The sequence below is a fragment of the Alligator sinensis genome, unplaced genomic scaffold, assembly GCF_000455745.1.
Source record: "Alligator sinensis unplaced genomic scaffold, ASM45574v1 scaffold523_3, whole genome shotgun sequence".
Classification (NCBI taxonomy): domain Eukaryota; kingdom Metazoa; phylum Chordata; order Crocodylia; family Alligatoridae; genus Alligator; species Alligator sinensis.
In genome coordinates, this window is record NW_005842658.1 from 635,720 (window position 1) to 651,601 (window position 15,882).

At 39.4% G+C, this 15,882-nt stretch overlaps 1 protein-coding gene across 1 annotated transcript in view; it reads left to right on the forward strand.

The window, feature by feature from the left end:
* The window catches only part of TMEM135 (transmembrane protein 135), a 323,990-nt gene that overhangs the window by 61,161 nt on the left and 246,947 nt on the right, over positions 1–15,882 (forward strand). The window contains exon 4 of the mRNA XM_014524769.2: positions 8,829–8,862. Within this exon, the coding sequence (XP_014380255.1) occupies positions 8,829–8,862 (34 nt within the window). The remainder of the gene's footprint in view (positions 1–8,828; positions 8,863–15,882) is intronic.

Genomic DNA, 15,882 nt, shown 5'->3' on the forward strand with positions numbered 1-15,882 from the left:
CTGTTCTGACAAGCCTCTGCCACATGTAGGTTTTCCTGCCCAGGGAGCCAAGTAAGTTGGACAACCCTTCTAAGTAACAGATCCTCACACTGTTCCTATGAAATAAGGTCATTTTAGTCTTGTTTTGCACTGGAAAATTGTGAAACAAAGCAAGCTATCTATCTCTTCTATATCTTGCTGCATCTGAATCAGGGCCATAAAACTGGAAAACAGGCCTCATAGCGTGAAGCTTAAGGAGTTCAGTTTACTCACATTATTGAAGCAAAGGGTGGAAGGTGACTTGAATACTATGTTTTCTGTCAGTGGTACACAGTTTCTTACCTTGAGGACTGAAATGCTGACATATAGAGAGACAAAGTTCTTTGGGTGAATCTAATATCTTTTATTAGACCAAGAGCTGGAATTTTTTTCTAGCAAGCTTTCAGGACATATAGAGAAGCTTTTTAATAGTGATGGTGAGAGAGAAGCTTGTCGAACTTGCTGACAGTATCCAATGAGGCGAAGTTGAAGTTGGACAAAATCAGCCTTGAAATAAGATGCAATTTCCATGTTGCAGAGGTATTTACCAAAGTAGTGGATGGGCCCAGCATTGCTTGGAGGCCTTAAGATGAGAATTGCTTTCTTTTTGAAGAGCAATGTTTGATTCTAGCTCTGGGAAAAATTCTATGGCCTGTGTGTAGGGGTTCAGATTGGATCATTGTAATGGCCCTTTTAATATTAAGGTCTATATCCCAGCTGTTTCATTTCTTTCCCTCAGGGACTATGGGGGAGAATATTACCTAACTTGCCCTCAATATGGCATTCATGCATGCAGCAGTAAAATAAATCAGTATTTATAATTGAATCCTCTGCTTTAGAGTTTCAGCGAAGTCAAGAAGTATTTCCTCCCTCCCAGGTCTGTTGGGTGACTGTTTTGCCACTGAGGCACCAGAGTTTGGCCCCAACCTGAGGCAGGGTACTGGACAAAGTGGGATAGTCCTCTTGAGCTATTACAGAGGATTTTATTTTAGATATTGGGCTGCACTTTCTTGTTCACATGCTCAGGGGTTTTCTGCTTACTGCATTTCCTATTGGGAGCAAGCAATGTTGCCAGACATAAGGTAATTATGATTTTGTATAGTACAATCAACCATTGTACAATGTATGATAAATAATTACAAAAATGATCAAAATGCATAGAAATTCAGGAAGATCCAAGGAGTACCTGCCTTTTGAAAGAGAAATTTCATATTTGATCATTTTGTCCATTTGCAGATGAGTTTAAGTTACCCTTGTGTCATCCCTTGTGCACACAAATTCCTCAGAGCTGTGTTGCACACATGACCATGCATCTGAAGGCAAGCACATAGCAGCAGAAGACATTGATTCTAATAGAGATGGGCTTCTACGAGATGCCAATGAATGAAATGTTCAAAATATGTGGTATCTACAGCAATGTATTAAGGGAAAAATGTTATGTTTACCTAATTTTAAATGTAATGGTGTGGAGCAGTTTCAAAAGTGGGGTGGGGGGAGAGCTGCTTCTCAGGAGCACATAGCAGCTGTTATGATCTAGCTGTTACGTGTGCATGATCCTGAAATGATATAAGTGAGCTAAATCACCCCAGCTTTAATCCAGGGTGAACTGGGGCTAAAGTTGGAATGGCTTTGCTGCATTTTCATCACTGCAGGCTTATGCACAAGTAACAGTTGCAACATAATGGGTGATATGTGGTCAGGAGCAGCATCTCCCCCTCTCTTTTTGCAATCACTCCAAGTGAATCTTTATTCATGCTCCAAGACAATATTTAGTTCAACAGGATAATTTGGAGGTTCCATTTTTTCAAATGTAGCAACATTGCAAAAGAATTTCTCCGTGGGTCAGGCTGTCAGACTTCAGGAGACTTTTGCCCCCCTCTGCAGGGTGGGTGCGATTTTTTTTTTTTTTTTTTTTTTTTGATCATCTGGGACTATTTTATCTACTCGGTTCCCTGTCATTAAGGTGACCTTAGGCTTTGGTGGTGTCTTGGTCTCGCCTACTCTGCCCATTACATTAGTTTAGTTTTTCAAAACCAGGAATGATTTAATCTAATTAAAGTCTTTGGATTTGATATGAGGGTGTCTGGATGAAACAAGTGGCCTGTGAAATACTGAATGTCAGCCTTAATTTAACTAAACTATGAGAATCGTATTTGCTCAAAGTACTACATACCACAGAATTAATCTATCCTTCTCTAAACCAGAATTCATTTTATTACTAAAGGGGGAAAGAGGAAATTCTGAAATCACTTGCATTTACAGGAATAAATGTAGCAGTAAAGATAGCAGTTCAATTAAAAGTCTTCATTGTCCATGGATGCTGGGTGGGATCTGGCTACTCCTGATGCTTGTTATGGTAAGTTTCCTAAATTGAGCCCTCGGTTAATAACAAATGCCTACTGTTTTATATTTTAAACAAAAGTGTAAATGTGCGCTTTAGAGAGAGAATGCCTGTATTGAAAAACTCAAGCCAGGATGTTGTCCTAACGATAAGGATTCATTTTGGCTAATGTGGTGTAGTTAAACCAGTTATGTTCTTGAGTACTCATTGAGCCATAATGAAATTTAATAGCTTTGTGTTACATTTATGACCTTTCCTTAACTGTGGCATAAGAGGTGAATCAGATCTGAGGGGGTACATATCAAAATTGATTTTTAAAAGTTTTAGAAATATTACATTTTATACCATTAATTGTATGATCACACAGCTCTGCAGTTACTACTAACACATCATGGCAACTTATATTTTACGTATAGATGCAATATGTGAATTGCCACAAACTTACATGCTGAGTCAGTAGTTGAAGCCTGCCATGAAAGGGAAGTCCAGAGTGTCCAGTAAAAGTTAATTGGACAGGCAGAATCTTGCTGTGGGGATGAGGTGAGTGAGGGAGGAAGCTAAGGGAGTTTTGCCAATAGCATCCTCTGCCTCTGTAGACACAGCATTTCAATATTTTGAGGATATGAATGTCACAAACCATGTGCATTGATCCAGATGGGTTAAATGTGTGAGTATGTCAGATATTTCCTGGGTACTCAGTCTTAACAGAAAGCTTTACCTTGCCTTTCCAGAGGCTAGATTCATAGATTGTAAGGCTGGAAGGGACCTTGGAAAATCATCGGATCCAGCCCCCTCTACCAGGCAGAAAAAATGACAGGTGGGGGCAGGTGACCCCAGTAAGATGACTGTCTAGTCTCCTCTTGAAGATTTGTAGGGTAGGTGATTGCACCACCTCTGGAGGGATCTTACTCCACAGTCTGGACACCCAAACTGTGAAGAAGTTTTTCCTAGTGTTGAGCCTGAAACGGTCTTCCAGGTTGTGGCCATTACTCCTGGTCTTCCCCAAAGGTGCCCTGGTGAACAGCTGTTCACCGAGCCCCTGATGTACTCCCCTGACATAGCAGCAAGCTGTTACCAAGTCCCCTCTCAGCCTTCTCTATTTCAGGCTGAAGAGTCTCAGGTCCCTCAACCTTTCCTCGTATGGCTTGCCATACAAGTCTCTGATCATATGGGTGGCCCTTCTCTGGACTCAAGTTTTATCATCTCTTTGTTAAAGTGTGGCGCCCAGAACTGGATGGAGTACTCCAGTTGGGGTCTCACCAGTGCCAAGTAGAGAGGAAGAATCACCTCCTTGGTCTTGTTGGAGATGCATCGATTGATGCATGACAGAGTATTTGCCCTGCTGGCAATAGTGTTGCACTGCCAACTCATATTCATGCTGTGGTCCATTATTACCCCCAGGTAGCTTTCATTTTTAGTGCTGGTCAGGTTGGTGTTGCCAGGCCTGTAGTTGTGCAGGGGATTGTTCATCCCCAGGTGGAGCACTTAACATTTCTCGACATTGAACTTCATCTGGTTCTGACTCGCCCAACTTGCTAGCCTGTCTAGATCTGCTTGTATCTGCTGCCTATCTTCACGCTTCCCCATAACTTAGTGTCATCTGTGAACTTGGCCAGTGAGCTCTTCACCCCCTCATCCAAATCGTTGATAAAGATGTTGAAAAGTACAGGACCAAGCACTGACCCCTGCAGGACACTGTTGCCCACTTCTCGCCAGAGCGGCACAGATGCGTTCATTAGGATTCTTTGGGTCCTACCCAGTAGCCAGCTTGGCCAGCTTAGATTAGCCAACCTAATCATCTTGCAGTTAAGTCCATTATCTTCCAATTTTCTCCCAAGAACATTGTGGGATACCAGATCAAAGTCTTTTTAGAAGTCAAGATATACAATATTCACCACTTCTCTCGTATCCAGGTGGTGAGTTACCTGATCGTAAAAGGGGATGAGGTTGGTAAGACAAGACCTGCCCATGAGGAAGCCATGCTGGCTGTAGTTCAGAATCCTATCTCTTGCAAACCTATTGTACACAGACTCCTTAATGAATTTTTCCAGGATTTTACATGGGATAGAAGTTAGGCTAATTGGCCTCTAGTTGCCAGCGTCTTCCCCCCTCCCCTTCTTGAAGATGGGCATGACATTGGCCCTTTTCCAGTCCTCAGGGAACTTTCTGGAGCACCACGAGTTTTGGAACAGTTTTGCCAGGGGCTCCGTGATGATGTTGGCCAGCTCCTTCAGCACCCTCGGATGAAGTTAATTTGGTCCTGCTGACTTTTATGTCTAATTTCTTTAATTGATCACACACCAATTCTACGGCTATGGTAGGAAGGCAGTCATTTCTGTACCTTATCCAGCACGACTTCCCTCATGGCCCAGTGAAACACCGAAGCAAAGTAGTCATTCAGGAGTTCAGTTTTCTCCTGAGTGTTGGTAACCAGCTGTCCTGAGTCGTTGAGCAGTGGTCCAACACTCCCATTAGCTTTCCTTTTGTTCCCTATGTACCTAAAGCAGGAATTTTTGTTGTCCTTGATTCCCGTTGCTAATTTAAGTTCAGTCACCACTTTAGTTTTTCTAATTTGTTCCCTACGAGTGTGGGCCATTGTTGTATAGTCCTCCTTGGATCCTGTCCCTAGCTTCCATTGTTGGTACACCTCTTTCTTCTTTCTAAGAAGGACCATGATTTCCCTGTTTAGCCAAGAGGGCTTCCCAGCCCTTCTGCTACCCTTTCTCTGCATGAGAATGGACTTCCTTTGTGCTTCAAGGGTCATGTCCTTAAGGGGAGCGACCACTCTTCATGCACACCTTTTGCCTTTGGTCCCTGGTCTGGCAGCACTTGCCCTACTAGTGACCTGAGCTTGTTGAAATAAGTTAGGGAAGAAAACTTACAAGGGAATTCCAGGGATGGCTTTAAGTGAATGCAGTATAGGTGAGGTTTCTCCAGGTGAAAGACTTGTTCACTGCTTGACCCAGTTTTATTCTCAGATCACCATCCTGCGTATCAAATGAGGGTAGCATTTTATTGTGTGTGGCGGGGGAAGAGCATGCTCATGCAATGAAAGACTATATGTGCATTAGGGCTGTGTGAAGCTTTGGTTGCTGATTCGCTTTGGCGGCCGAATCTCTGAATCGAATCAGGAAACCCTTTAACCTCTTTGAATCAACTGAATCGACTCGGAGAGATTTGATGATTCGGACATAGAACCAGCCTTAAATGTTTTTTCTACATACCTCAAGGTACCAGGTGGCTCGTGAACACTGAGATGCTGGGGCAGATGGAGCATTCCACGGGAGTGTGGGGGGGCTCAGCGCGCTTAGCAGCAGACCCAGAAGTGGACCAGAAGTACTTCCAGTCCACTTCCAGGTCCGCCGCTGACCATGTGGGGGACCCCTACCCCACCCCCCTGTGGCTAATCACCAAGCTGGGTGGGGGTGGTCCCCTGCATGCTTGGCAATGGGCCTGGAAGTACTTCCGGTCCACTTTCGTGTCTGTTGCTGAGCATGTGGGGGGGGCCTCCCTGTGCTCCTTTGAGACTCTCCATCCACCCCACCATCTCAGCGTTCACGATCCATGCCTGGTACCTCAAGATATGTAGAAAAAACATTTAAAGCTGTGTCTATGGCTGAATTGCTGATTCTGTGAATCAGCATCAAATCTTCAGATTTGGATTTGGCCGAATCGAATTGGGACTGTGATCCGAATCAACAGATTGAATCGCTGTCCCCTGATTCAGGCAGAATCTGAATCGAATACGGCCTGCTTTGCACACCCCTAATGTGCATGTGTATTGTAGAAGGACTTTAGGTTAGGGCACTACTTCAGTTTTGTCTTCCTCCCCAAGTTACCAGATGTCAACTGGATGTTTTCCGGATAACCCTCCAATTTAACGAATCTGGTTTACTGATATAAAGTTCAAAACAGCAGTCTCTCACTGGCTTATATCCTGTCATCGGGGTTTTGGTGGTCTCCCTGTTGAAGCTTTCCTTCTGGCAGGCTTCTGCTCACTGTAGGTTTTAGTCATAGGCCTTCCATCTCGGGGCTTTGTAGAGTTACTCATCCTAGACCTCCTCACAGGCCCTCTTCTGGTTGTTTCTTCTATGGAGCTTCCAATTTTTCACTTCCTGGGCTCTGATGGAAGTGCTGGTTTGCCTTTAAATCCTGTCCTGTTGGGAGGTGTAATCAAATGCCCCTTGTGGGGGAGAGGCTGCACCTGGGCACAGGTGAGACTGAATCCCAAACCTCTTCAAGGGGCCTATTCCCCTGTGATGGAGTGGAATTGAATTTGCTCAGTTTTGGTTCTATCTATTGAGAGCTGAGATTTACAAATTTAGTGATGAAAACAGTTTTAAAGCCCTAATATTTCAGATTGATTTTCTTCAGCTTGCTCTTGGGGGAGAAAAATACCTGCAGCATGGAACCGTATGCCTTCCAGTATTACAAGCTGGACTGGAACATTTAAATCCAGCACGTAGGCACGGGCCACTTGAACTGAGCACTGGTGGTAGCATTAAGCTGTTTTACTTTTTGAAGTAGTTATGAGAATGGGATGAATTGTATGTTGTCAGTGGGATTCGTAGATATTTTCTAGGCAGTGAAGAAATACTGAGATTGAGTATTCCTGGAGTTTTATTTCAGTTTTTTTAGAAGAGTGGGTTTTAATATGGGCAAAATACTTTCTAGAAATTACAGGTGTTACGCTAAATATAGGGTGTAACAGCTAGGGATGGGCAGTAGGAATTGTTGTTTTTATTTCTTGCTCACACTGATTTTTGCTCACTTTTTCCTAGTTGCTTATGAGATGCTTTGTGTTAGTTTTGATTTTAGGATCTTCAGAGCGCTGCTGGGTACTCTCAACCTGCATAGTGAAAGGAGCTCTTTGTTAGGTGCTGTTCCAGAACACATGGAGTGAATAACTGCTTGGGGCACTTGGTGCCATTGTAGTGAAAATAACATCAGTGACCACTTTCAAGCATGAATAAATCATGTGAGGCTCCAAATAAGCATGAGATTGGCTTAAAAGCATTTATTTTTGGCAGATAAATACTGGGGTTGTTTTATTATGACAGAACCCTGAATGTTCAAATTCCAGAAGTATTTCAAGCTTTTCTTCACAGCCATAATGGTTTATCATATTTTTTTATGAAAGGGGAAATTTTTAAATAAGTGAGATTTAGGCTCTAAACTAGTTTGAGTGGAAGAGTAGTCTGAGAAATTATGGGGGCAGTGAATGTTACGTGACCCAGCATTTGCCTTTTCTTAGGGCAAATGGCTTCTTTGATGGACTGTCAGCAAACCAGTGACATTTTATACAAAGTGCTTGGGGAATAGCTCCTATGCAAACATGGGTAACAGCCCAGAGTTCCAGGTTTCTGTCCTCTGCTTCCATGACACTTGGCTAAAGTGCGAGAGCATATGTGTTTCAAGCTCATGGAACTGGAACCCAAATGGTTTGTAACATTGGGGCTGCAATATTACAAACTGCAGAGTGGAGATCAGTGCATTATAAATATAGGCAGTCCTCGACTTACGACGTTTCAACTTATAGCAATTTGCACTTGCGGCGCTTCACCATTTACGCCCATGTTTTTACTTACGGCGCTGGATCCTTGCACGTACGGCACTACAGGGAATTTTACAATGAGAAAAAGAGGGCAGCAAAACAAACATCCCTGAATCAGTTTATCAAAAAGCCATCAAGTGGCCCTAAGTCTCCCCAAAATCTCCCCAAAGAAGCCCCTCTGAATTCCATGACCCTGATGAAGGTGTTTTTTCACCTTCTGATTTAAATACAATGTTATATCATTAGTTACTGTATTGCCCTGTTTAATCAATTTATATACAGTACACTTTAGAAAGCTTTGTACTGTACAGTGTATATCATTTATAGTTGATTAAATAGTGGGTTTAAATATGGTGTTTATGGTCATTTCTATAAAAAGTTGGGCATCAGATTCAACTTGCATCGTTTTGACTTACAGTGCCTTTTGCAGGAACATAATCCGCTGTAAGTGCGAGGACTGCCTGTAGCGTGCAAAACACCTTAAAAGTAGAAGATATAAAAAGATCAGGAGAAAACTGGACAGAAAAAGGCTGGAGAGAAAAATTTAGTTTAAAAGATGGTACCAGAACTAGAAAAAACTTAGGAGCTCCTGAATTATGTCAAGAATTGTTATGGTTTTTGCTTAAACTTTATTATCTTGCTTTCCAATTGATGGAAACTGTTGTTACTAAACTGCTTGGAGTCTCACTCTTCAATACTGTCTAGTGACCTGGTTTTGTTTGGAAATTTTCTTCTTTTTTGTGCTAGGAAGGTAATATTTAAATGTATATAATTAAGCCATAATGGTTTCCACAAGATTTATGGAAAGCTTTCTTGAGATGCAACTGCATCTCCTTCAGTATATGAATGATGGCTAATGGTGATCATTAATGTATGTGTGTATGTATCCACTAACTTGATCATTTTTGTTTGTAGGAGAGGTCTGCTCACAATTTACATGGCCAATTTGGTGAGTAATCTTTTCTTCCAAAAATAAATTTTATGAGCATGGGAAAACATCTTTTGTTAATTAGTTTATATTTTAGGTTTATTACTTTTAAACAGTACAATATTTTCTCTACACTTTCAGATAACGAAGTTATTTTAATGATACAAGTTTGATAATGCCTCCGTAAAAGCAAATATTTTCACAGTGAAGACTAAAATTACCCATAGTATTATTATTAGGTTCTCTTCCATTACACCCTCAAAAGTGCAATTTTGTATGTTGCATGATCAGTAGAGCAGTACCTACAACTTTTTTTTTTTTGTGTGTGGATCGGAGTCCAGTCCTACAAAGCCATTTGCATTTAATTTATATTTAAAGTCTGTATTGATTTGTATGTAATACTGTATAACATTTCATTAAAATCAGTGGTATGAACATTCAATTTATTAGTGATTTGTACAATTAATTTTGCTTTCAATATATAATATTTTAGTGTCACGTAACTGTTCAGAATTATTATTCTACAAGAATTATATGGTCCTTTTTGTGTTTTGTCATTTTGCTTTGGTAAAGAAACATAATAAAAAGTACAAAAAAGGAGATTGATTTCTGTATGTTCTGTTATAGCAGTACTCTTCACAGTAGAGACATGTGGTTTCATGCCTTCTCAAAGACGCACAAATTAAGACAATACTACACAGATATAATGCATTAGGATATGAATAACAGAAATAAAATAATATATATGTATGAATAGGAAAGAAGAGGTGGAGCTGACGGTCTTGCTGCCGTCTTTAAACAGTTTCAACAGCTTTTTATCCAAACATATTTAGAGGCAGGGTCCAAATATCTTTGAATTCATGCCACTCATATTTACAGTCGGAAGAATACAGTGGTATTCTTTGGTAGCTAACTCAGATAGGTCTGAAGTCTGCTGCTTTAGGCAAGGCATGTATGCTCTTTTTTCAGTCTTTGTAAAATCATGTGCTTGGTCATGATGACAGCCTTTAGAAAATAAATAGTTTCTGGTGGAGTTAATCTAGTTGAGCAGTTACGTATCATAGAAGCTCCCCCAAAACAATGGCATTTTTCTCCTTCAAAATCCTATCGTGAAAATTCCCCTCTGTTCTGATGTGTACAAAATCTTAGCAGCGCAGTCCTTAGGTTGCTGGTGTTTTGACACTGCTGCCTGTGTGATTGACCCGGATTGTTACCTTGTTTCCTTCTACTTCTCCCTCTGGCTATTAGCTCTTGTCCTTATTTTCCAATTTAAAACATTTAACATCAGATTATAATTTCTTTGTGGCAGAGGCATTTTTATTCTGTGTTTGTGCAGCGTCTATCACAGTCAGGTCCTGGTCAGTGTCTAAAGCTTCTGGGTACTCTAACACGAATAATTTTCAGCATTGATTTCGCTGTAGGCAACATTATATTTAACTTTTCTTTCCACAGCGTCCTGCCTGTTGGAGCCTCATATCATAGGGTGGCTTTTTATGTCAGATTTATTTTTCAATTTAAATAGTGGACGTTAACATTTTTACAACAGGATTTATAATGGAATGTTATAATAGATTTATAATAGAATGCTAACTGAACAAGCTAACAAAGCTTTGGCTTCCTAACAGGGTCAACTTAATTTTGGTAGGCTTGACACATTTCTCCTTTAATTGAATAAAACCACCGTGCTCCAACACCCTGTATAGGAAGTGTATGTTAGAAGAATGGTGGTAATTAATTTAATGTGTCGTCATCTATTTGGAAAGAGCTTTTCAGGAAAGGAGTTTAATAAGAATTTGCTTAAAAACTAGGTTTTGGAATAAACCCAGACTCTGACAGGGAGTTAACTGTTTTTGTGAATGATTGGATTAGAGAAAACAAACCGGATCTGGGTCAAACATTTGTAAATATTAAGCTCTGTACCATGTAAGTATGACAAGGATACAGGAGAGAAATAAATTACTTGAAAGTATTTAATGGAAGTTTCTTTTTGAGCTATGAACTCTCTCTCTAATGAGATACTTTAGGAATAAGAATTTTAATTGCATACTTAGATGTACTTACATGAAGTGTGAAATCAGAATAATAGGGGGCTTGCTTGATGTACTTAGCTTGACCATGACACTTTTTGTGAATTGGTAGGATGTCCTGTCACTATAAATTAATGTACCTTTGCTTTTCTGACTTTGCTAAGACTATATATGCTTGAGTTTTTCTGATAATAAATTTAAATCCCACTAGTGTATATCTATATTAAATTTGCCCTTGGAATATAGAGAACTGTCTTATTTAGGAGGCTCATCAAGTTTTAATGTTTAGTGACAGCAGTTTCTTTTTAAACAGCACATAATGTAGCTTCTCTGATTTACTAAACAATGAAAATGTTTACCAGAAGTAAAATATTTAAGTATATGGAGCTCTTGTACACTTTGTAGGACTGTCACCTAGGATTTAGGGAAGTGTTTTAGAAAGTCTTCCCTTTCTATTTCTTTTACACTTTGCTAATATTATTTTGGGACCTTGACTTTCAGGAAATATACATTTTAGAAGAAGCAGTATTAGAAGCAATATAGGTGTTTAATTTTTTACCAGAAGTCAAACTTGATAAAATGCCAAGCTAACAAAACTATGCAGTTTTTGGTATTCAAGGGCTTTCAGCATCGTGCAGTTTAGGTATACATATAGCTTTATCAGAGAGAGATATCTGTGTATGCACCTTCATTACGTCCAGTTTGACATGATATATAGCTATTGCTAGGTATTATAACCTGCTACCTTGCCTATTTTGCAGTATGTTCTGATACAACAATCTGTGAATTGTCGTTGTTTACCTATTCTGAAATCCAAGAAGATTTCTATTGTTTGAGACAGAGGTATGACTGTTTCCCTTCTCCCACAATACATTGTCCATGGTAGCCTGGTTGGCAGAACTGGGCCACCAGTGATCAGCCAAGAAACTGTTTCACCAAAATGGACCTATTTAGCTTCTCCTCTGGTACTGGGTAATGTTTCATGGTTAAGGGAGTGAAATACCACAAATTATTAATGAATAAGAGGTAAGAAGAGATTTCCTGGTGCTCTCATATGCCTGCTCTAGGAAATACCTGGACAAAGATCCCACTAGCTCAGTGACTACAGATACTTGTAAACCTAAACTCTCACTAGCTGCACCTTTATATTAATAAGAATAAATTGGCAGTGTGAAAAAATAATTGATAGCTGCACTGGGCAGGAGAATGTACTGAATGTGATCTCAAACTAGATAGATGACTACTACAGCCAAGGTAATGGCCAAGATCAGGAGCTATATAAAATATATATATTTCCACTGCTAGGCTTTTAGCTGTGAATTAGGTATTGGAATGAATATAAAGGGAAAGGTTCTTTGTGGAGTTTTATTTTTGATGTGCAGGATTTAAAATCGACCTGTGACCTCACTGGAAGCTAGCACAAAGATTTCAGAAGTAAACTAATATGACCAGATACAAAGTTGTCAAGAATGTAGACTTGGAAACCTTGAACCTGTTGCAATCTGTGAATCAAAGTTTCTGTAGTGCCAAGGAAGAGTAGTAAGTCCTGAAGGCCACATAGACACGCACAAGCCTTTCCAGTTCTATTTTAGATTGCACATGTTGAAGTCAAGACATTTCTAAGATGGTAAATGATGCATTGGCAATAAATAAATTATATATATCTCTTTCACAGATAATTTAGGATCAAAAGGAACCCCAAGATTCCATCAAGAGGTGGGAAGTGAAATGTAATCACTAAAGTTATTTTTGTCTGAAAAGGTAGAAGATACTTAATAAGCAAAGACCAATAAATAAGACATGGTTCTTGGATTTCAAAAGATTGTCATTGTAATGTATTGTGAAGTAGGAAAACATTCAGTATTTTAGTAGTAGTCTTTGCTTTTAAGTAAAAGAAAATATGTCTTTACATTAATTTTAGGTTGTGAAAGGGAAGAAATATTTGGCACTTGCAAGAGGGATGATCTACATTAAAGAAAGCCAATGTCAAGATAGCAAACAACTAATCTAGTTGAGCCCCATTTGATATCATGGCTGTTGGAAAAATATGCACTTTCTGGAAGACATACAGGCACTACTTATTAAAACGTTAACCGAAAGAAGCAAGTTGCATAGCACCTGCTGTTATAGCAACTGAACTGTAAACTGCATAAATTAATCAACTTTGACCTTATTGTATAAATCTTGTCCAATCTTTCCATTTTTTTCTGATATCTGTCCAAGTGTTGTCTGATTTTTAGACTATAAATGCTTGAGGGAAAGACATACCATTGATTTGTGGACATACCACATATTTGAAAAACTGTGTGCTTCTACCATATGGTCCTGTATGTATGTGTTTTTTCAATACAATTATTAAATCAGTTTTTCTTAAGTCACTCTTGAGGGTCATAGGTTAGATATCTAATGCCTTGTGTTAGGACAGCCAGACTAATAGAACACGCAGTCTGATAATGCAGTTATACAGAAGTCTTTCCTCACTTACTTCACTCAGATTGAAGGGAGAAAGTGCTGTTTATTCTGGTCTCCTATTAATGAAGCCTGGAATTAGAGAATGGGAACCAATTAGTACAGCATTAAAAAGAGAAAGGAGAGTGGTAGGAAAATGGGTGTTGATATATAGGCGTGAGATGAGAATGAAAAGTTGAAATTTCATGTGATAAAGGATAGAAATCATGTTTGAAATGTGGTGATATAGCAGAAGAATTTGGTGAATTTATTGGTGAAATCTTGGCTAGCTGAAGGAAGAAAAATGACAAGTGGGAGAGAGAGGAATGTATTATAGCTAAGACAGAGAATAGCAGAAAAGACTGCTGGAACTAGAGGAAAAGATGAATTTTGGTGAATTTAAAGTAGAAGAGCAGAGATTTATTAACAAAAAACATGGAAGGACAGGATTTACTAAACTGATAATGAAGTAGTGAATCTAGAAGATGTAAATGATGAAAGGTGGAGAATAATTAGAAGGAAATATGGATAATTCAAGCTTCCTTCCCCTGCCTCTCAACAGTACTGCTGATGGTGGCATCCAACGGGAGATGTCCAAGAAAGAAATTTAAACAGAATATAGAAGGAAATCTGGAGGTGATCAAGGATAGAAGGCAGATGGATGGTTGCGCAGGTTGTTTATAGTTAGTAGGAAGCAAAAGGAAATGTGAAAGGAGTGATCTGCAAGGTATTAGTAGAGACTGGATACAGAAGTCACGCAAAAATCTATACAAAAAAAATTGTGACACTTTTTGTTGAAGCTCCTGCTTAGAGATGACTTTCTGTGGCTTGTGTTGGATGAATACCTGACTGAATTCAATCTAGCAGTGAACCTGAACAGCTGGATAATTTGTTACTGTTCTCTTAAGGCAGTTGTTATTTTTTTTATTAAAATAACTTTCAAGTCCAGTTGAGGAGTAGTTGAAGCTCCTTAGTAATATTGGCCTTATTAAACGAAAACATGTACCAGGAGAATTGGTCAGATGCATTCCAGTAAATGATACACAGATGCCTGTATCTCATAAATATCTTGACTGAGTGGAAGCAGTTTAATATGCTCTGAAGGGAGTCCAAGCAACTTCACAAAAACATTGTTCTTTGATTGCATAAGTGGACCAAGTCTGTGTTCATTTTGGCCACAGAGTTATGACTATTTCGACCATTTGTTAAGAAAGAGGGATAATCAGTTGCACTCGTAAGGCTTTGACACATGAAATATTTGGTCTAACATTGTGCCAGACTCCTGAAGCCTGGCTTAAAAACAAGTTCTTCAGGATCTAATGGAGAAACAAGTCTTTAGTGTATTTTAATGCAGACATAGCCATCATTCCAGATGCTTAGAATTTTGGATTCAAAAGTCTCAGTGCATCAAAGTGCATCAGAGTATTCTTATATATATCAAGCTTTCTAATACGTGACAAAATGTAGGGTAACATAAGACAGGGGTTTAGGTTGTAGCCGTGTTGGTCTAAGGACATAGGCAGACAAGGTTCCTTGGGTGAATTTGGTATCTTTTATTAGACCAACCCAAATGGTTGGAGAATAGTTATTAAGCAAGCTTTCGGGTTCAAAAACCCTTTGTCAGGCTAAGGAAGCTTCAGCAGTCGGTGTGTGCTCTTCCTGGATGGAATGAAAAGTAAACAAGCCAGGGGCTGGGCTGGGCTGGGGAGTCAGTTGCCAGGTAACATAAGATGCACGATTCACATAGGCAGCAAAATAGATAGGAAGTTAAGAGAAGCTGGGGACATCAAAAGGGGAAATAAGGTGGAGCATCAAATATGCTGCAGATATTTTAACTCTAAGATCATTTTGATATCCCTTTCTATAAATAGTCATTTGTTATAAAATGGGAAAAAATGAAATATGAACCATTGCAAATGGCTTCAGCTTGATCTTGCTAAACAGAATATCCACTTGTAAGGGGTGTTCTGTATCTTTAGGTTAAAATGATTCCTCTTCACTGGGGGCAAAATGTCAAACTTACAAATGAAGGACAGGAAATTGTGACACTAAATTCCCTACTCTTTCTCACACTTTCCCAACTTGCTTTCTTAACTCATAAATTTGTGTGGAAGTGATGCACAAAACTATGTTGCAACAAAACGAAAGAGAGCTGTGTAAAGAAACAGGTTAAAGCTTATTTTAAGGGACCACACTTTAGCAAGCAGGAGATTTTACAAATAAACAATATTTTGTACTTTATCACTTTGTATAAATCCTTGGTAACCGGTGAAATAAGGATAGATTTTATGTTGATGTGTACCTCTGGTTGGGGCATATACTTGTACTAGCAAATTGCCTGTCAAGAATGACAGACGAATTTCAAATAACAAAAACAAACAGGTGGATTTTACTTTTTATATTTATTAAATATTTTAAATAGTTATAAAACTTAAATAAAATAGGCTGAACACTTGAAGATATCAATTCCTTCTTGCACTTGCTCTCATCCAATGGGCTGGAGGTTCCCCCTTCCATGCTGCTGCCCGGCTGCTGCCTGTGTGCCTCTTTGCTGGGCAAGGTCGAG